Raw genomic sequence first — 22328 nt, 5'->3', positions numbered from 1 at the left:
GCCCACCATAACACAGGGCTGGGACAGGAGCCCCCAGTGGTCCTGCAGCAATGAAGGGACCGGGGCTGGAGCCCTGGCTGCCCCGCAGCAGCCTGGAGACAGGGCAAAAGCCCCAGCACCCTCCAGCAGTGGGGTGAGGGGCAGGAGCCAGGAACACCTGCCTTCCCCTTGGCACCAGGGGCTGGGAAGCTGCCATGTGGCTGGAAGCTGGAGCCCCTTTCTGCTCTGTAGCAGCTGGGGGACAGGGGCTGGCTGGAGCACCAAGGCAGCCTGGGCTGGGGAGAGAGGCTGCAGACTGGAGCTGCCCCTCATCACTGGGCTTTCTGCCTGCAGAAGCCCTACACCTCCTTTCATCCAGCAAATTCTCTGGTTTGGGACCAGCCAGGTCCTGAGCATGCCAGAAAAGGGAGGTGCAGCGTGGAAAAGAAAGGCACTCCAGAGCCATTTTTATCAAGGTGAGAACAAGCTTCTTGCTGGTAGATTAATTTGTGTTTTACATTTCTAACATTAGCATTCCAACAACCCTGTAGAAACTGTGAGACTGCAATTGTAGAAACCTCTTTAAAAATGCTGAGATCTGCAATATCCCCTGCCTCAGGAGATCACTGCAGACACACGTTTTCACATTTAATCTGTTTACTGAGCTTTCAAAACAAAATGTATATATTTTTCCCAAAGAAAAGTCAAGCATTAAAGCTACTGCCTTGTATGTGTGCATTGATTTCCCCAGCTGTCGCACAAGAAATCAATAGCAGAGCCAGGGTTGGAATGCAAACCAGCAGGGCCCCTGTGTAGTGCCTTACACACATTTCATTGGGATCTGAAGCCCATGGGTGACTTGGAAAATGTCAGTCTGAGTGCCTGGGCAGTACTGGATTGTGCTAAACTTTAAGTATCCACATATAGAATATAGTTCTTTGCTTTCAAACAGGCACTAGGAACATTCTATAAAAACAATCATATAAAAAATGGAAACAAGGACAAATTACAAAGGATGAATATAGTCAAACAACACAGGAATGCAGGAGCAAGATTAGAAAGGCTAAGGCACAAAATGAGCTCAAACTAGCTACAGACATAAAGGTAAACAAAAAGGCTTTTTATAAATACGTGAGAAACAAGAGGAAGACCAGGGACAGGGTAGGGCCATTGCTCAGTGAGGAGGGAGAAACAGTAACAAGGAACTTGGAAATGGCAGAGATGCTTAATGACTTCTTTGTTTCGGTCTTCACTGAGAAGTCTGATGAAGGAATGCCCAACACAGTGAATGCTAGAGGGAATGGGGTCGGGTTAGAAGTTGAAATAAAAAAAGAACAAGTTAAAAAAATCACTTAAAAAATTAGACGCCTGCAAGTCACCAGGGCCTGATGAAATGCATCCTAGAAGACTCAAGGAGCTGATAGAGGAGATATCTGAGCCTTTATCTAATATCTTTGGAAAATCATGGGAGACAGAAGGGATTCCAGAAGACTGAAAAGGGGCAAATATAGTGCCCATCTATAAAAAGGGGAATAAGAATAACCCAGGAAACTACAGGCCAGTTAGCTTAACTTCTGTGCCAGGAAAGATAATGGAGCAGGTAATTAAATAAATCATCTGCAAGTACTTGTAAGGTGGTAAGGTGATAGGGAACAGCCAGCATGGATTTGTAAAGAACAAATCATATCAAACCAATCTGATAGCTTTCTTTGATAAGATAACAAGCTTGTGGATAGGGGAGAAGCGGTAGATGTGGTATACCTAGACTTTAGTAAAGCATTTGATATGGTCTCACATGATATTCTTATCACAAAACTAGGCAAATACAATTTAGATGAGGCTACTATAAGGTGGGTGCATAACTGGCTGGATAACTGTGCTCAGAGAATAGTTCTTAATGGTTCTCAATCCTGCTGGAAAAGTAGAACAAGTGGAGTTCCGCAGGGGTCTGTTTTAGGACTGGTTCTGTTCAATATCAACGATTTAGATATTGACACAGAAAGTACGCTTATTATGTTTGCAGATGATACCAAGCTGGGAGGGGTTGCAACTCTGTTGTGGGATCGGGTCATAATTCAAAATGATCTGGAAAAAGTGGAGAAATGGTCTGAGGTAAACAGGATGAAGTTTAATAAGGACAAATGCTAAGTGCTCCACTTAGGAAGGAACAATCAGTTTCATACATACAGAATGGGGACAGACTGTCTAGGAATGACTACAGCAGAAAGGGATCTAGGGGTTATAGCAGACCACAAGCTAAATATGAGTCAAAGGTGTGATGCTGTTGCAAAAAAAGCAAACATGACTCTGGGATGCATTAATAGGTGTGTTGAGAACAAGACACGAGAAGTCATTCTTCCACTCTACTCTGTGCTGGTTAGGCCTCAGCTGGAGTATTGTATCCAGTTCTGGGCACCACAGTTCAAGAAAGATGTGGAGAAATTAGAGTGGGTCCAGAAAAGAGCGATAGGAATGATTAAAGGTCAAGAGAATTTGACCTATGAAGAGAGGCTGAAAGAATTGAGCTTGTTTAGTTTGGAAAAGAGAAGATCGAGGGGCGACATGATAGCGGTTTTCAGGTATCTAAAAGGGTGTCATAAGGAGGAGGGAGAAAACTTGTTCTTTTTGGCCTCTGAGGATAGAACAAGAAGCAATGGATTTAAACTGCAGCAAGGGAGCTTTAGGTTGCACATAAGGAAAAAGTTCCTAAGTGTCAGGGTGGTCAAACAGTGGAATAAATTGCCAAGGGAGGTTGTGGAATCTCCATCACTGGAGATATTTAAGAACAGGTTAAATAGATGTCTATCAAGGATGGTTTACACAGTATTTGGTCCTGCCATTGGAGCAGGGGGCTGGACTCGATGGTTTCTCAAGGTCCCTTGCAGTCCTAGTGTTCTATGATTCTAAATTGATCCTATCAACTCTTCTCTTACTGTAAGGGTTGGCCTCACAGTGAACCAAGCATAAAGCAGCACTTCCAAAATGATTGCCCTCAGTGGACAGCTACTAAGCAGGTGTAATAGTGTTGGACTGATGCATGGAGGAGCAGCAGTTCTGTGAGCCTTCTGAGTTAAATGTTCCACCAAAAAGTCCCATGTACTGTACAGATGCTATAGTACCAATACCCCTGATGTGACTTTTTTCCAGTAACTCTTAGCCAAATGAAGAGCAAGAAGGACCAACTGGTAGTCACATGAACTAGGGATGTCTTTTGTTCAGCTGAGCTGCCTCTTTACCCAAGAAGTACAGTATAATGATATGGTCTCACATGATATTGAGACCATATTGAGAACAAGACACGAGAAGTCATTGTTCCACTCTACTCTGTGCTGGTTAGGCCTCAGCTGGAGTATTGTATTGTATTGTATCCAGTTCTGGGCACCGCAGTTCAAGAAAGATGTGAAGAAATTAGAGTGGGTCCAGAAAAGAGTGATAGGAATGATTAAAGGTCAAGAGAATTTGATCTATGAAGAAAGGCTGAAAGAATTGAGAATTTATCAATTGAGAATTTATCAATTTATGGTACTTAGATGGATCCCACTTCCCCTTAGCGTAACATCTGAATGGATTTCACAACACCTCTGTGAAGTAGGGAAGTTCATTTCTCCAATTTCATAAATAGGGAACCAAAGTACAGGAACACTAATTAACTCACACACGTCACATAGACGTGTCAAAGTAGGAGACTGAACCTAGATCTGCCAGGTCCCAGACTAGCATCCTAACCACTTTATTAGTCTTCCTCTCAGTTTCAGTCCTCAGCTTCAAAATTCTCTTCACTGTTTCACACTTCTTCAGCCTGTGGACCAACTCCCATTACTAATCCTGATTCCAAACTTCTTAACTCTCGATCATGACAAAAGTAATACTGCCAGTATTAATGATCTCAAGATGAGAAAACCATGCTTTACTATAATGGGTGTGGCATCCTCTTTGTGTGTCTCCTCCATTTTTTTCATTGACATGGACATAGGGCTTTACATTGATTAGTAGTGAATGCTTCCTCACTGCCTAAAAGCCCACTGCTGTATTTTCTACTGCTGTATTTTCTACAGGACATTTCACAGTTTTATACTATAGTCTCATCTATTTGCTACTCCTATAGTTTTGATGTGCCAAGGGGTGATTCTTGAAACACATGGATATGAAGTTGTATTACTCAATTTGAGGGGCTGTTGATGGAAGCAAATCCCCTTGCAATAGTATTAGAAGGATGCTGATAGATCTCCTCAACTACAAATTCTGTCATGGCGTAGTCAATAGTTCCGTAAGCAGGTAAGTAAATTTAATTTAAGACACCAAAACTCGAGTTGTCACAGCATTCTGGAAGAGGATGACACTTGTAGGTGAGCTATTGTGAACAAACTGGTACTTTGTGCCTCCTTATGCATGGAGTCTCTGTGTCAGAAGTTCATTTAATTTATATCACGGCAACTGGTGGAATTTGGAGTCTTCTACATCTGAGACTTTAAAATAGTTTCTCTCTAAGCCGCCACAGGCATAGCTTTATATTTGACACCCATCACCCCTCAGATAGTACACATTGTTAGGCCAATATTGATATGTCATTATAGAACCTAGCTAGGTGTAATGGAAAAATTAGCTATAAACAAAATCCTCTGGAGTATTTTTCTAGATCAGTCATTTGCAAGTTTGCCTGTGGTTAGTGTTGTAAATAGGATTAGAGAAAAGAGCCTGGGATTATGTGGTTACAGTTTGGTTGGCAGCAAGACAAATTACTCATAGAAAAGTGAATGCTCGGCTGAACAGATTCACGTTTGAACAGCTGCCTCAAATAAGGAATTACTGGGATCTTTTTAAAATTTAAAATACCTTCTCAGTCCTTTGTACTGGACTGATAAAACTTTGCCCTTTAATTATCACTTAGCTTTTTTAATTCAGAAATTACTGCCTAGAACTAATATGTTATTTAGCAACACACATTGGTCCCCTATTTCTTCTGAAATAAATTCCAAACAACAGCTAGGGTCTAGAATATTTATATTTTTGAACCAAACTGTAAATAAACATATTTTAATACAATGGTTGTGGTACTTTGATTACATCCTCTTTTTGTATCTCCTCTTTTTTTTTTTAAACTGACCTGGGCACAGGGATTCACATTGGTTAGCAGTGGTCTGATGAAGTGGGTCTTTGCCCATGAATGCTTATGCTCCAAAATATCTGCTAGTCTATAAGGTTGTTTTTGCGGACACAGGCTAACATGGCCACCCCTCTGACGGACAAGGATTGCTCTGTATTCACACAGAAAATCCAGATTTAATCTTACTGATCACAAACCTTTGAATGTGTTCAGTACAGTATGGCAAACCAAGGCCCACTAGCATGGAATAATCTGCCTCCAGTTACTCTTGCGTAAGTTTGAATGAACTCTCATCTCTAGAAAGTGGGGGCGTTTGGCATCTTTCAGAAAAGGGTATGGTCTCTCTATATTACTCCAATGTCTGGTGCATCCCATTTTCAAGGGAGTCAGAGCTGGGCAGCCCGCTCACAGCAATTCCAGGCCCCAGGTAGAACAGTGAGTGGCTCCATGCACGCAGAAGCTGCACCCATGCAGTCTCGGTCCACCTACAGTTTGAGAGGTGCTGTGCCTGCTCTGGCTGCTGCCTAGTGAGCTTCCAGCTGTGTTGCTGGGCATCCTCTTTCAGCACAGCAAGAGCTTCCATCTGCCTGTCTAGTAGGGATGCCACTTATGTCATCATGCAAAATCAAAGACCCTTGCCTTGTGCCACCCCTATCACCCCCCAACCCCAACTCACTCCTTCGCTCTCTCTCTGTCACTTGCTCTCCAACACTCTCAATCATGTTCTGCATATGGGGCAAGGGGTTGGGGTGAAGGCTCTGAGAGGGAGTTTTGTTCTGGGGTGCAGGCTGCATGCTGGCACAAGGGATTGGGGTGCAGTCTCTGGGAGAGAGTTTGGGTGCATGTTGTGGACTCTGGGAGGGAGCCTGGGGAGTCTGGGTTCGGGAGGGGGTGCAGGGTGCAGGTTCTGGGAGGGAATATGGCTGCAGGGGTGAGTGTGGGGTCTGGGATTTGTGAGGGAGTTTGGCTGCAGACTCTGGGCTGGCAGGGATTAGGTGCATGAGGGGGTGAGAGGTGCAGGCTCTGGAGAGGAGTTTGGGTGTTGATTGTGGGTTCTGGAAGGGAGTTTGGGTGCAGGAGAGAGTAGGGGTGGGGTGCAGTGGGATAGAGGTCGGGGTGTGGGCTCTGGACGAGGCAGAGGGCTGTGGTGAAGGAGAGAGTGAGTTGTTGGTGCTTCCTTGGGCAGATCCTGAAAACAATTGGCACACCCCTCTGGCAATGGCTCCTGCGGGCAGGGAGTCTCCATGCATTGCTGCCTCATTTGGCACTCATGGTGATGGCAGCATGTGGAGACCTCCCTCACCTGCCATAGGACAGGCTGATCACTTCTGGGAGTGTCTCAGAGCCAGACTGGGCAGGAAGACTGCCTTAACCCCACTGCACTACTGGCACTGGCCAGGGGACCCCTGGCCCTTTCAGCTTACACAGGCCCCTGAGCAGTTGTCCTTTTGTCCCCCAGCCTGAAGCTGGGCAATGAAACTGATGTGTGGGTGAAAGCACAAGAACTTAATTTGGGGGTGGGATTTAATGTACATACTTCTGAGAAACAAAATTCAGTTTGTACCACAGAGAAGTAAAAATATATACCCATTTATCAAGTACTTTTCACACGCATATTGTTATAATATGGTTTCACTGGCACAGCAATGATCACAGTTGGCTTTTGCTAGTCATTTGGCTATAATTCTATACTATGAAATATGCCTTTTCTGGTATATTTGTAAAAAAAAAATCTTGTTTTAAACTAGAAAAAATTAGATTTGACAAGTGGTCTTGAACAATAATATAATTTTTTATGAGAAGTTGCTTGGAGATTTACAAGCTTTTAGAAAGCTTGCACATCAGTTATAACATGGGTTCACCTCCTGTAAGGATTAAGATGATTTTATTGTTCTTTTCAACTGCTTTGGGGAAGATTTTCAAAAACACCTAAGATTTTCAGGGGCAAATGTCCCTAGGATTTTTGTTCCCAAATCCCTTTGTTGCAGTTGAAAATTTCCCACTGCAAGTGCACTGTTCTTAAAATGCTGCATATATTAGAAGATACTAATGGTTGGTCATTGTTTACGAGACCCGTAATATAATGATTTGGGACAAAATCCTGCTAGAAACTGGGCATGACAACAGTGTGTTAGGGGATGCTGACTATTTACATCTTTGCTAGTGTGGGCATGAGCATCATTGACACTCAAAGTCATTGGAAAATGAGGGAATGCAACACCTCATAAGATTTGGTCCCTCAGGGAGAATAAACAGGAATATATTTGCAAGAGAGGAAATAAATAAAAAAGAATGACAATGGACACACAAAACATTTCTCAGCTTTTGTTAAAAGATCAAATCTTCTCAGTGTCACCTTAAGTTTTCTGAGCTGAACTCTGACTCCAAGAACTTGAGAAACTGTTCTCTTCCCACTGGGTCCTTTAACACTTCATCCATGCCAAAGCCCCATCGCTTCACCCTCTGTTGTCCTGGCTCTTTGCTGGGGGCAACAAAAAAAAAATCAATCACACACTGAACGAGCATTTTGGTGTATATGCAAATGCAAATAATGATACCTGTGCTGCTATAGTGTAATACAAAGATTTAAAGACCAGTGCTAAGCACGCTGCCAGTGCTTAATCAATATAGCTTAGGAGCGTGTGTGAGCATGTGTGTGTGAAGTCTGAATTTTGACTTCTCCCCAGTGGAACCCTGGATATTGGCCACTGTGAATGCTACAGTTTTTCATGCATATATGTCCATCTACAGTAAACTGGTCAGCTGAAAAGACCAGGAGCAAATTGGTTAGCATGGTAATCTCATTTTCTCTCTGCTTCAATATGGTGCTGCAGAATGTAGGGTTGAAATCTGCACATTTCAAGAAAATACCAAAATTACTACTAACACTTACATTATTAATCTGAAAAGAAATTAAAAATATTATACCTAGCCTCTAATTCCCAGAAAGTAGTGTCATCCGATATCCAAGGATTAGAGGGGTCAGGTGGTACAAGAAATGGATCATATTCCACATACTGCTCTGTGTAGGCTAACAGACTAGAAAAACAAAAATACTGTATCAAACATTGTCATTTTAACAAGCTCCTTCAGACCAGAAACCTGTTTTTTTAAATGTGTTTTTAATGTAAACTGTGTATATTTTATCTATGGTAATGGTGGGATAATGCTTCCTATTTTTCAAGGACTAAAATAAAATCAACTGCAAAGTTTACAAGTTCATCTAAATATTTTTGCATGGAATTTCATTGAAGAATTTCAAATGCAAAAATGAATAAAGTCTAACATGCACCTTGTATATCAGGTTTTAGCCTCATTTTAAAGATGAAGTGACTGAGGTACAAAGAGGTTGAAATAAGGCAGAGAGAGAAGCTGAAACAAAAGAAAAAAAAACTAAACAGGTCTATTTGATTCTGAGTCAAGGAGGGCTGTTGAAGGGAAGCTAATCAGGAAGTTTAATAGATGCATGGTGACAACATATCTCAGGATAGGTTCCTGACTGAGCTGCATAGATGCTTTCTCCAGCTCAGATGTTCAGTGGCTTGTTTAGGTGGCCAGACTACAGGGATTTGGAAAAAAAGCAGGGAAAGCCATGGTAGTCTTGGTTTTTTTTGGAAGATATGGATGCCAACTTAATTTTAAAAACTGCATAATTCAGAGTGGGGTGAGGTCATGCAGGATGGGGGCATGTTAATACGGGTGGGGTGGATGGAATGGGAGTCTTTTTTTTTTTTAATTTCTTGGGAATTGCATTAGTGCAATGTTTTCATGCAAAATAACTTGCTGGCACACAAAAAAAATTATCAACCCCAGCTGTGGTACCTGATGACTTCAACAGGAGTTTGTGAGACAGCCATCAATTCAGCCAATATCAGGGACTGAACTAGGGGGTCTCCAGAGTTCAAAGTAGAGAGCTAGACTCTGAACTCTGAGGCTGCAACAGACACATCTTCTGTACAAGGAGCACAGACTGGCACAGGCAACGTATGATAACCAGTATTTTAATAGCATCCTTCAACTTCAACTTCCTGAAGGGGAGCTCTAAAGAGGAGGGTGAGAAACTGTTCTCAGTGGTGTCAGATGGCAGAACAAGGAGTAATGGTCTGAAGTTGAAGAGAGGGAGAGATGTAGGTTAGATACTAGGAAAAACTACTTCACCAGGAGGGTGGTGAAGCATAGGAATGCGTTGCCTTGAGGGGTGGTGGATTCTCCATTCCTGGAGGTTTTTATGTCCCAGCTTGACAAGGTCCTGGCTGGGATGACTTAGTGGGGGTTGATCCTGATTGAAGCAGGGGGCTGAACTAGATGACCTCCTGAGGTCCCTTCCAGCCCTATGATTCTGTGATCCTGTGATTCAGTAGTAATCTGCATTAGGACTTTGTACTCATTGTCTGCATGCTGGTTCTGAAAAATATAGAGCACTTTTCCTAGTGTTTGCAATGCCAGGGAGCTCAGCGCACTATACAGTTGCATGACCAGGCCACAGTTTTATTCTAAATTCAGTCATTGTTTCCTGTTTGGCCATGTCTAGATTACAGGGATTTGTCAACAGAAGTTTTTGTCGGAGATATCTTCAGACAAAACTTCTGTTGACAGTCTGCAGCTAAACTGCCAGGGGGGTTGCAAGAGTGATCCACTTGGTTGATGGAGAGCAGCTGGACTGCCCGGCTGCTCTTTCAGCAAAACAGTTTACCAGAAGCACAGCAGACAGGGAAGCCCCATGTCCCAGAAGCCCTGTCTGTCAACAGAGGGTCCCCTGGAACAACCAGACCAGCTTTCTGTTGACAGATCTCTGTAGACAGAGGTTTTTTTCCTCATGGGGAGTGGGGTACTGCTGTTGACAAAAGGGTTGCATTCTGTCAACTTAGTGTCATCAGAACACCTTGGGCATCTGGACACACCATGGGTTCTGTGGGCAAAACAGCCATTTTGCCAACAAAACCCTCTAGTATAGACATAGCCTTTCACTGAACTAAGATAAATGGCTCTAAACCACACCCTATTAGCAAATCAAAAAATAGACATGGTTTCACAGCTCACACACAGTCTGCTTCTATCTAGCAAGTCCTTTTGAAAGGTTTTTTAAAGAAGGTGGATCTTCCTAAAGAGCCCATGGAGCATCTACACACAAAAAGCATTCTTTTGAAAGCAGATCAAAAGAATGTGGCTCTCCTTTCGAAATCACTCTTCCTTTCCCAGTCCAGGAAGAGAACCCCCTTTTGAAAGAAAACGCATGTGGACACTCCACAGGGCCCTTCTTTCAAAAGAGCAGTCTTCATTTTCGATTCCTGGCCCATCCTTTCAAAAGAACAGGGACTGTGTGGACACGCCCTTTCGAAAGAGCAGATCACTCTTTTGATTCACTTTTTTGTGTGTGGATACACTCTTTCGAAAGAAGCTCTTTCAGAAGAGATCTTCCAGAAGAGTGTCTTTCAAAAGATCTCTATAGGGTAGATGTAGCCATAAACTAAACTATTTCCAGTCAATTAAATTAATACATCCCAGCTCCCTTGTCTCCTCCCCTCTGGCTCCTTCTCGCAGAAATTTTCCAGACACTTCTTAGATCATTTAAAAATAGAAAATGTAAAAATGTACACACCTTTCTGCAACTTTTGACATTTTTAATCGATGTCTATCTAACTGTATTTGCCAATATTTTATCTGAAAAAAGACAATGCAAAAAAGAGGCATGAGTACTGTCTTGCTTGGTTCTATTTTCAGAACTTTTTATTATGACCACAATATAAATTTAATTTTTCTTAAGCCACAGATAAGTGTATCTGAATATTATCATAATTTTTCTTAATGTAGACAGAACTCTCTACTAAATACAAGTATCAGAGGGGTAGCCGTGTTAGTCTGGATCTGTAGAGCAACGAAGGGTCCTGTGGCACCTTATAGACTAACAGAAAAGTTTAGAGCATGAGCTTTCGTGAGTTAACTCACTTCTTCAGATGCTGGTCCTGGAAATCTGCAAGGCCAGGTATAAATAGGCCAGAGTAAGGCTGGGGATAACGAGGTTAGCTCAGTCAGGCAGGCTGAGTTGTATTGTCATCAGTAGATCTGGAGGTGTGAACTCCAAGAAAGGGGAAGCTGCTTTTGTATTTAGCCAGCCATTCACAGTCTTTGTTTAATCCTGAGCTGAGGGATCATCAGCGCATCATCAGGGATCTACAACCCATCCTGGACAATGATCCCCTACTTTCACAGGCCTTGGGAGGCAGACCTATCATTGCTCACAGACAACCTGCCAACCTAAAACAAATCCTAACAAGCAACTATACACCGCACCACAGTCACTCTATCTCAGGGACCCATCCATGCAACAAACCTCGTTGCCAGCTCTGCCCACATATACACACCAGCAGCATCATTACAGGACCTAACCGGATCAGCCACACCATTGTGGGCTCATTCAGCTGCACATCTACCAATGTAATTTATGCCATCATGTGCCAGCAATGCCCCTCTGCCATATACATCGGACAAACTGGACAGTCCCTACGTAAAAGAATAAATGCACACAAATCAGACATCAGAAATGGCAATATACAAAAACCCATAGGAGAGCACTTCAATCTCCCAGGACACACAGTAGCAGATTTAAAAGTAGCTATCCTGCAGCAAAGAAATTTCAAGACCAGACTCCAAAGAGAAATTGCTGAGCTACAATTCATCTGCAAATTCAATACCCTCAGCTCAGGATTAAACAAAGACTGTGAATGGCTGGCTAAATACAAAAGCAGCTTCCCCTTTCTTGGAGTTCACACCTCCAGATCTACTGATGACAATACAACTCAGCCTGCCTGACTGAGCTAACCTCATTATCCCCAGCCTTACTCTGGCCTATTTATACCTGGCCTTGCAGATTTCCAGGACCAGCATCTGAAGAAGTGAGTTAACTCACGAAAGCTCATGCTCTAAACTTTTCTGTTAGTCTATAAGGTGCCACAGGACCCTTCGTTGCTCTACTAAATACAAGAGATTATACAAAGCTAAAAATGGGCAAGTACAGATATATTTTTTCCCCACAGGTTCATCAACAGAAATCTAATTAACTTTTTATTTTTTACAGAGAAACCCCATAATTGTTCCCAGTCACCCACCTTTTACCACTTCTATTGCCCTGGCAAAGGATTAATGAATTATTAATGGCATATTGTGAGTAAAGCCACACACACTGAGATGCAACTATGATCTCAAATCTTAAGGAGAGTGAGTGAACTTGTTACTGCAAAAATTCTGATACAAATTTACTTACAAAAAGAACATACAAATGATGTTATTACTGAACCCTTCCACCATTAATAAAGACTAAACAAATTAGTTAGGCCCATTATCTTTAATGAACGTTATACGCATACATTTCCCTGTACTAGGATGAGAAGAAATATACTCTCAAACATTGTTTCCCCTAAACATTTAAGTAACCTAATTTAAATGCTAACTAAGTACACTTGACAGTGCAATTTTAATTTAATATTTGTTTTCCAGTATTATTTATTTAAAAGTTTGTTATAGTTTTTCAAACCTCTTCATGTAATTCATCCTCTGTGGGTGGCTTAGTTTCGGGTACTGGTGTGTGGGTAGGACTGTGACTTCGAATATCATTTTGTAATCCATAGACAGACTAGGCAAAAGTATGGAAAAAAAGAGATTTGTTTATAAAAAGTGTTTAATCTTATGCAAGCAAACAGTCCTTGTATAGGTTTTATATCATGTATTCAAAAAGTTAGCTACTTCTGTGTTTTCACAAGCTTCATGCCACTGTCAAAAGCGCCGCAAATATGCCTTGTACTAAAACAGAATGTAGTAAAATTAAGTAAAAAATTCTGAAAAATAATCTTATTTCATGATGACACAGGATTTTATGTCTAGCTCTATCTATATTTACATGTAGCAAATGTCAGGGATGACACAGTACAGCAGCTATTATAGTGGGAGGAGGTGGCTGGCACGGAAGAGAAGAAACAGGAAATTGAGAGGTGTTCTGCCATGATTTGTACAGTTCCCAAATGTGTGTCAGGTGCTTGATATGACTAATATCTGGGACCTTTAACTAAGGAAATCAAATTGTGCTGATGACATTTCTAAATCCAGCCTTCCTTCAGAATCAGGACTTTACCATGGAAGAGTATTATAATTTAGCTACAAAATCCAATTAGCAGGGATGGTCTCAATGTGCAGAACTGGAATCCAGCTCTGGATTTAAAATGCCCTGTGATTTAGGGCTGCATGGATCTGGGGCAATTTATAAAATGTATAAAATTAGCGCGGTATATCCTCCAAAGTTCTAGTGGTTTCATTTGTGGATGTCTTTATTCTAAACAAGAGTTGCTCTTTACCTTCAGGGATGTGGAGGTATCCATTGCTACTATTTTTCTGGTATGTTTATATTTACTGAAAGTGAAAATTCTGTGGGCATTTTCACTTATATGTTTTCCATTTAACTACTGATAGAAAAATTGCTGAGGCACTATACAATATTCAAAAACTGAATAACATGCTGACAATATGTTGTACACTGAAAAATATGAGACTATGATTCTTTTTTGCCCCTGTCTACATATCAGATTCCCTGGGGGACATGGAATTTACATTTGCAAACATATTTTGTTTAGGGTAGTTAAAATTGGAAAGTTCTTGAAAGGTTTTATTATGAGTGAACCACGGAACCTGAAGTTGTTCAATATACTCGTAAGAAATAGCCCAAAGAAAAAGCAGATCTGTGTTAATTTTAATAAATGGATTAGCAGTTAGTAGCTTCAAGTCACAACAGACTAAGGAATGTCTGATGAAGTTTTACATGTTTCATTCATATGAAAAAGCAACAACTCTGGAACGCAACAAACTGGGAAATATACCACTTTCTGTCCAAAACCAGTACTTACCTTTCTTGTTTTGTGAGGATTCCTCATTCTTGATGACTTTTTTATGTCCACTTCAGTTGTGTTTACACATCCAGGCTAAAACCAAAAACCAAAGACTGTAAAAATGGAATTTGGCCTTGAACTCTATATTTATTGCCCTTAGTTACTTCACAGTAAAACTTGTACTTGGGTTAGACTAAGCAGAGGCATGGTTAAATTGCGAATTATGGTTAAATATATCCTGAGGATGACAATATATATTCAAAAAACTTAAGATGCTGGAGTGTAGGCTCCTCTAGAAAAAATATGAGATAGCTCTGCATATAGGACCATGAATACTGGGGGTTTATATCCTGCATTTATGTAGCAATATGGATGCCACTATAATGCAAAAACAATTCCTTCAGGAGATACTACGTTAAAACCTGCACTGAGATCCACCTCCAATAGACAATCTCCTGTCTTAATTTGTTATTATAAAATATTTGTTGAGCCTTTGGCTGATACTGGAATAAGTAATAATAAAACAATAATCTTAGAATGGGCCTGAGGTTTTGGCAGACCAGACCTAACGGAAAAGGTTGAGAGACTAACAGGTACCGCCAACTGATTCTGATGGCAACAGGAGCTGAGGATGGTCAGTATCTCTGAGAAGATGACCTTTAATTTAACACCTTCTGTATAATCCATCTAAATGTATATGCCTGGAATTGAATGATGCGGAGAGTCACATTTGATTAAAATGTTAAAAAAAATGAACTAGGACAATTATAGAATTGAAGAATATACCATCAGGAGGACCAGTTTTGATAATCCAGTCTGACCTTCTGCATAGCTCACACCATAGGTCTTCCTGAATTCACTTCAGTTGAACTAGAATATATTTTTAGAAAAACATCCAGTCTTGTTTTTAAAACTGCCAACGATGCAGAATCTATTAGAGACCTTTGCAAGTTGTTCCAGTGATTAACTGCCCTCATTATCAAAAATGTGTACCTTACTTCTAGTCTGAATTTGTCTACCTTCAAATTTCAGACACTGGATTATGTTATACTTGAGTCTGTGGGACCGAAGATGCTTCTGTTATCAAATTTCTGGTCTCTATGTATGCATTTACGGGTGTGATCAAGTTGCCGCTTAACTTTCATTGGGATAAGCTAATTAGACAGACAAGATTATTCAATATATGGAATGTCTTCAAATCCACTAGTCATTCTTGTGGCTCCACTCTGAACCTTCTACAATTTTTCAGCCTCCTTGAATTGTGAATACCAGAACTGGACTCAATATTCCAGTAATAGCCACATCAGTGCCAAATATAGAGGAAATATACACTCTACGCATCTACTCAGTATTCCCCTGTTTATAAAGCCAAGGGTTGCATTAGCCCTTTGGCCCTAGCCTCATAGTGGGAATTCAGATTCATCTGATTATCTACCAAGTCTTTTTCAAAGTCGCTGCCTCCTATAATAAAACACCACATTCTATTAGTAATAACAGTAACTTCTTCCCTGTTCAAAAATTAACAGAATTGCCTTGACACATTGCATTAACAATATCAACATTTATCTCCTTAAATATTAAGAATAATAAAAGACCTAGAAGTGAGCAAAATCCTTGGGAAAACATCTTAAACACTATTGAAATAGATTTAGGAAGGTATAATGAAACAACAAAAAGTATAGTCTTCTAACTCAGAATATTTTGCAGTTCAAGGTGAAAATTGGGAGTTTAAATATACACATCTTTCTATGATGGTCAATTGAAAAGGAGAACCCATTTGCTCACAAGGAAGACTATTCTGCTATCAATTTAGATAGTAAAAAATATACTTACTCAAGAATTAGACCAGTGGATGAAAGAGAAGGGGACACAGGCTTTTGGCATTATCTTAAAACTTTTGCAACCAGTATTCGACTAGGGTGGAGATTTATATATACCATACAATTTTTCTTCCGATTTGGTTTCCACAGATGGAGATGGCATCTTTATTTATGTAGGAACAATCATCAAATATATTTGCAATTGCTATTTTAAAAGCTTTTATATAATTTGAAGGTTTCCCTTGAGCAATTTAGAATCTTTGTGGGAAGCCCTTTATGGACAAAAAAATTGTTCATAATCATGTACCCCCTTTAACAGAATAAGTATGTTTTGAGATATAAATAACACTAGTAAGTTCTCTTCTATGATGATTTTTTAACAGGGACTCCCTGCTTTCGCTAGACACAATACCTTCCACAGATATATGCTGCAAGGTATCCATGTAGTGCATAGTGTATGTAATTTGCACATTAATACTTTTTGAAAGATTTGAAACCTCGTTTTTATGTCTGAGCAGTATATCTATCTTCTGTAGACCCTGGATACCTTATGGAGCAAATTCTGTCCTCTGTTAAACTCTAGCAACAGTGTTTATACCATTCAGAGAGGAAGAACATAACTGAGAACATAAATTCAGCCTTGATATGTTTTGAAGCACTATAGCTATGTTTCTGTCACACTTCTAAAATCAAACTTAGCCCCCTATCATCTAGCTTTTAACATTTCTCTTATCTCAGGGTGCATATGGCATGACATTGTGACCACAAGTGACTTGAAACAAATGATTTATGACTCATAGGGTTGTCTACCCTAGCCCCCTTCTTTGAAGGGAGCATAGCAATCAGCCCAAGCGGGAAATAGCAATAAGGTGCTGTGATGCATATGCAGCACCTCATTAGGCTAATTCTCGCAGCAGGAACTTTGAAGCACCAGCAAGCTGTGTAGCCACTAGCACTTCAAAATACCCACACAGCTTTGAAGTGCTTTTACCCCCCAAAAGCACCTGCACAACTTTGAAGGGGGGCCTAGTGTAGACAAGCCCACAGGGTGCATCTACACTCCGAACTAACTTCAAAGTTAACTTCGAGGTTAGGTGCCACTTGGAAGTAGCCAGCTGAGAGTCTACACATGGTTTCCCTTACTTTGAAGACAACTTTGAAGTATGGGAGTGTAACTTCACAGTCTTTACTCCATTCCCAGGAATGGTGCAGTGCCCTACTTTGAAGTAAGGTATGTGTAGATGCTCATCTTCAAAGTTGCAACTTCGAAGTTATTTTTGCAGGGTAGACACAGCCATGCTGCCTAAGGCAGTATTTTTTAAGCCTTCAGAGTTTCACAACAATTTCAGCTAGATGTGATACAGAAAAATTAAGTAGTACATCATGTACTTGAATAAATTTTACCATACCTTTGGGAAGGATAAGCACTGCAAACTTCAAAGCTGTGGGTATATTATTAAGGAAGTAGACAGAGGCAAGGATAAATGACTAAGCAGTAGTGCTACTGGTCAGGGTAGGATTTAGGGGCAGGTGACCCAGGTGACCACTGGAAGGGGGAAATTTTCAGGGAATGCCAGGCTCAGGGTGCTGATTTTGTTACATAATGACAGAAGGGAAATTTAGCATCCTATATCACAGGGCTTTGGGCCTCAGGGGCTACGTCTACATGTGAAGCCTACATCGAAATAGCTTATTTCGATGAGTAACGTCTACACGTCCTCCAGGGCTCGCAACGTCGATGTTCAACTTCGACGTTGCGCAGCACCATATCGAAATAGGCGCTGCAAGGGAACGTCTACACGCCAAAGTAGCACACATCGAAATAAGGGTGCCAGGCACAGCTGCAGACAGGGTCACAGGGCGGACTCAACAGCAAGCCGCTCCCTTAAAGGGCCCCTCCCAGACACAGTTGCACTAAACAACACAAGATACACAGAGCCTACAACTGGTTGCAGACCCTGTGCCTGCAGCATGGATCCCCAGCTGCCGCAGCAGCAGCCAGAAGCCCTGGGCTAAGGGCTGCTGCCCACAGTGACCATAGAGCCCCGCAGGGGCTGGAAAGAGAGAGCATCTCTCAACCCCTCAGCTGATGGCCGCCATGGCGGACCCCGCTATTTCGAAATTGCGGGACGCGCAACGACTACACGGTCCCTACTTCGACGTTGAACGTCGAAGTAGGGCACTATTCCTATCCCCTCATGGGGTTAGCGACTTCGACGTCTCGCCACCTAACGTCGAAGTTAACTTCGAAATAGCGCCCGACGCGTGTAGCCGTGACGGGAGCTATTTCGAAGTTAGTGCCGCTACTTCGAAGTAGCGTGCACGTGTAGACACGGCCAGGGAGAGGCAAAGGTGCAATGGGACAGGAGTCTGAGGTTTCAAAGGGGCCCAGAGCTCTGGCTGCTACTGCTGCTACTTCATCATTGACAATGCCTGGCGCTCCAGCCCCCTTTGAAATGCTGCAGCAAAGTTGCTCCACCACTCTGTACAGCTCTAAGGGAGGGGGTGCCCAGCACAACAGCCAGAGGAGTGCTAAGAGTGGGTTGCCCTAGGCCATGCTTCTTCCATCCCTGGCTTCACTCCGGCTGGAGGCATGCAGCTGGGCATCCGTCCCACTTCGCCCTGCGACCCACGGTGGCTATCAGCCCCCCTCACAATGATAAATCATCCTTCTAAATCTTATCTCATCAAAGTTGTGTCATACAAAACAAAAAATTATTAAAACGTTTTGTTACCTGAGGCACCATTTGTTCCAGGGCCAGCCCTGCTACTGAGTACTATTGTGAATGATCCTGATACTTTCAGATAGACTGCATGGAGTTGCACTAACCTGCAACTCCAATAAAAATAACACAGCTAGAGGACAAAGCATCCTCACCTGGCTCAACAGCCCCACAAATTCAGGTTTTTGATAGTGGAATCTCACCCCTGGAATTTTCATGTAACTATATCAATATGGGGCATCACTAAAAACATTAAGGCTGTGTCAATACTAACAAGTTATTTCAAAAGAATTTATTCTAGATATCAAACTATGGGAGCACATGTTTCTTTTTAGTTATAAAAATATTATTTAAAAGTGAATCATAAAATTGGATTTAAAGTGCAGATGGAAACAGGGTCTTTAATTTGAAACAGTTTCACAAATCTCATGAACCCCTTCAAAAACATTGTAAAATCCAAAATTCCATAAGGATCACCAATATCTTGATGATAATGTTTATAAGTAGTATAGCACTTACTCTTGGCAACACTACTGGCTAATTGTAATACATCTACATTCTTACAATTAATTAGCAGAAATGTTTGAGTATCGCAAACCCAGCACAGCCTTTTAAATCACAGGTGATAAGCTGCTAAGAGAAAAAAAGTTCCTTCCCTTTCCACTACAGCCAAACACACTACAGCAAGCTAATAAAGTTTACCTTACAAGCCAACATCAAGGCTCTCAGGGATGACGTATATCTGTTGCTATCTTGCCACAGTTGATACATGTCAGATGACTTCAGCCTTCATTGATACACAGTAACTCTTAATCTTTCAGTAACTGTCCAAAATCAATGTTAACGAATTACATAAGGGGAGCGGGAGACATAGCCCCTTTGTATTCTCTCTACTTTCTAAGTACTAACAACTAAGAGAGTACTAAGTATGCTCTCCACTTCCCACCGTGCTTTTCAGAATGCACATAATTGCCATGTATCAGAGGGGTAGCCGTGTTAGTCTGGATCTGTAGAGCAATGAAGGGTCCTGTGGCACCTTATAGACTAACAGAAAAGTTTAGAGCATGAGCTTTCGTGAGTTAACTCACTTCTTCAGATGCTCTTATTGATAATTCAGTATTACATTCCCCGAAGCTTTCGAGCATGCATGGTTGGCATAGATATCTTCGTAGAACAAACAAATACTTGACTCAGCTGAGCCCCCCCCAGGCTTTGAACTGATAACTGGCATCTAGGAATGGTGTCCTTTTCAGCTTTTACCTTCAGAGCACTAATTAATAGATGACTCAGGAAGCATGGGACCAACTTGTATGAAAAATTGCAACCTACTCTGTTTTAGTTTTCACAATGACTTTGCTTCATAGGTTTAAATGATTCAGGGGCCTCAGGAGAGAGTAGTGCATAATGTTAATTCTTGCCTGAGTAACATAATATACGGTTTTTAACATCTTGAAACAAAAGTAAAGTGATATTTGAGCTAGTGAAAATGTTCATGTAACACTGAACTCTACACCGGGATTTTCTATGAAATGTGGCATGGCCCAATATTTTGCTATGTCACATTATTTTGGCTACATCTAGACTAGAGAGATCTGTTGTCAGAGGTTTCTGTCAGAAGATATCTTCCAGCAAAACCTCTGGTGACAGATTGTGGCCAGACTGCAAAGTGGATTGCTCTTTGGCTCCACTCTGTCCAGAGATTGGCCAGACTGCCTGGCTGGTCTTTCGACAGAGTGGGCCCCGGAACCCCCATCACACAGGGTTGCATGGCTGGCAAACCCTTCCAGGAGTCCTGGCGAGGTGCACCCTTTAAGGGCCTCCCCTGACGCCCGTTCACTGCCCATGATGGGACATGCCTACCTCCACGATGTTAGAGCAGGGCTCCCACATTTTCTGAGAGACTCACAGTGCTTTCTGGATAGCCACATTGCTAGAGCAGCCCCCAGGGCTTACACTGGCCCCACCCAGATGTGTTTCAGCATCTGCTGCACATCCTCACAGCCATCCTCCTCCTCCTCCTGCCCCTGGGGAGGCAATCCTGGCACCACTGTCGAGCAGCATGCCCTTGCAACGCATGGGCCCACCTGCACTCACCCCCCGGGTGTTCAAGTGGGTCTGGAGGCACAGCACCTGTTCTGGCCAGTGGGACTGGCTCATCATGGGGTAATGGGATGACTTGCAGTGGCTCCAGAACTTCTGCATGCAGAAGGACACCTTTCTGGAGCCCTGTGACTGGATTGCCCCCACCCTCTGGACACAGGACACCCAGCTGCAGCCCACTATCCCTGTTAAGAAATGGGTCACCATTGCCCTGTGGAATCTTGCCACCACCCCAGACAGCTACCACTCCACTGGGAACCAGTTTGGCATGGGGAAGTCCATTGTTGGAGCCATCCTCATGAAGGTAAGACACTCTTGGGCTGCAGGCCCAGCCTGGGGGTTAGGGGATGTCCCACCCCAGGGGGACCCTCAGGGAGCAGGGTAGCGGGTGCTAGGGGTGGGGTGCGGGGGAAGCCCTATTTCCAGGGCACAGTGCTGTCCCACCCTCACACAGACTTGCTCCAGGGAAGCAGCCTCACACAGAGGGCACATGAAGAGCTCGAGGAGGAGAGGATGGAAGAGGGCAGGGGAACCTCCCAGAGCCCAGAAGTTCCCTCCCTCAGTTCCTGATATGTGTCTTTGGTCCCCTCTGCTGTGGAAGGTCATCTGTCTGGCTTACATGGATGCAGTCACTGTTCTGGGGTTCCCCAACTGCTTCAGGGCTATCGACAGGACCCACATCCCCATCTGTGCCCCAGACCACAGCACAGCCAAGTTCATCAACCGAAAGGAATATTTCTCCATCATGCTGCAGGCCCTGGCTGACGACCATAGACAGTTCCTTAATGTTTATATTGGGTGGTTGTACCAGGCACACAAAGTGCAAGTGTTCTGCAACTCCTGCCTGTGCTGGAAGATGGAAGTGGGCATCTTCATCCCCTGCCATGAGCTGACAGTTTGAAATGTGCGCATGCCACTGTGCATTGTAGGGGATGCCGCCTATCTCCTCATGCCCTGGCTTATGAAGCCTTACTCCAGGTAGCTGGACCTGAGACAAGAACTTTTCAATGTCTGACTCAACGAGCCCCAAATGCAGGCTGACTGTACCTTCAGCCACCTGAAGGCATGCTTCCGGTGCCTCCTTACCCACCTAGATATGGCGGAGCACAATGTCCCCCAAGTGTGTTGTGCCCTCCACAACATTGTGGAAGAGAAGGGGGAGGCCTTTCTCCCAGGGTGGAGGTGGGGTGGGGTAATACACTCCAATACTCCAAGCTCATAGGGATGGGCTGTGGATCTGTGAGGTCCTGAGGGAGAGTTTCTCCCCTAGCCCCCAGTGACCCTCCCCAGGGCACCCTTAGTGGTGGCCTCAGGCCTGCAGCCCTACGTCATCTCCACCACAACCCCTCCCTTTGCCCCTTCATCCTTTCCCAACCCCTTCCCAATAAAAAGAGATATGGGGTGGTGGTAAAATAACTTTTTTAATACAATAAAGATAAACATTTTGAAAATAACCAGTGTAATAAAAACTATTTACATACAGTGCAAATATATTGAACTGGGGGGGGGGGGCTTGGGACAGGGGATGGACATGGGAGACAAGAAGAAATGGAGAGTTTGGGGAGTAGAATCCCAAGCAGCATCGGCCATGGGTACCCTCCTGCCATGTGTTTGGGGTCCTGTTCAGGTCTGGGTTGGGGTCAGGAGCACAGGGAGGAAGAGTAGTAATGGGGCTGTGGCAGGGCCAGGGGAGCAGGCATGACAGGGCCCTCCTCCATTGGCAAAAATC

The 22328-nt window shown here is 42.9% G+C and overlaps 1 protein-coding gene across 1 annotated transcript in view; it reads right to left on the bottom strand.

The window, feature by feature from the left end:
• Positions 1-22328, bottom strand: part of RGS7 (regulator of G protein signaling 7) — a 522791-nt gene that overhangs the window by 27510 nt on the left and 472953 nt on the right. The window contains exons 10-14 of the mRNA XM_074988640.1: positions 13975-14049; positions 12615-12713; positions 10683-10744; positions 8012-8122; positions 7440-7565 (exon numbers count right to left, since the gene is read on the bottom strand). Coding sequence (XP_074844741.1) covers positions 7440-7565; positions 8012-8122; positions 10683-10744; positions 12615-12713; positions 13975-14049 — 473 coding nt within the window. The remainder of the gene's footprint in view (positions 1-7439; positions 7566-8011; positions 8123-10682; positions 10745-12614; positions 12714-13974; positions 14050-22328) is intronic.

This window comes from Carettochelys insculpta, chromosome 3, assembly GCF_033958435.1.
Source record: "Carettochelys insculpta isolate YL-2023 chromosome 3, ASM3395843v1, whole genome shotgun sequence".
Taxonomy (NCBI): domain Eukaryota; kingdom Metazoa; phylum Chordata; order Testudines; family Carettochelyidae; genus Carettochelys; species Carettochelys insculpta.
This window is presented reverse-complemented; position numbering and strand designations above follow the sequence as displayed.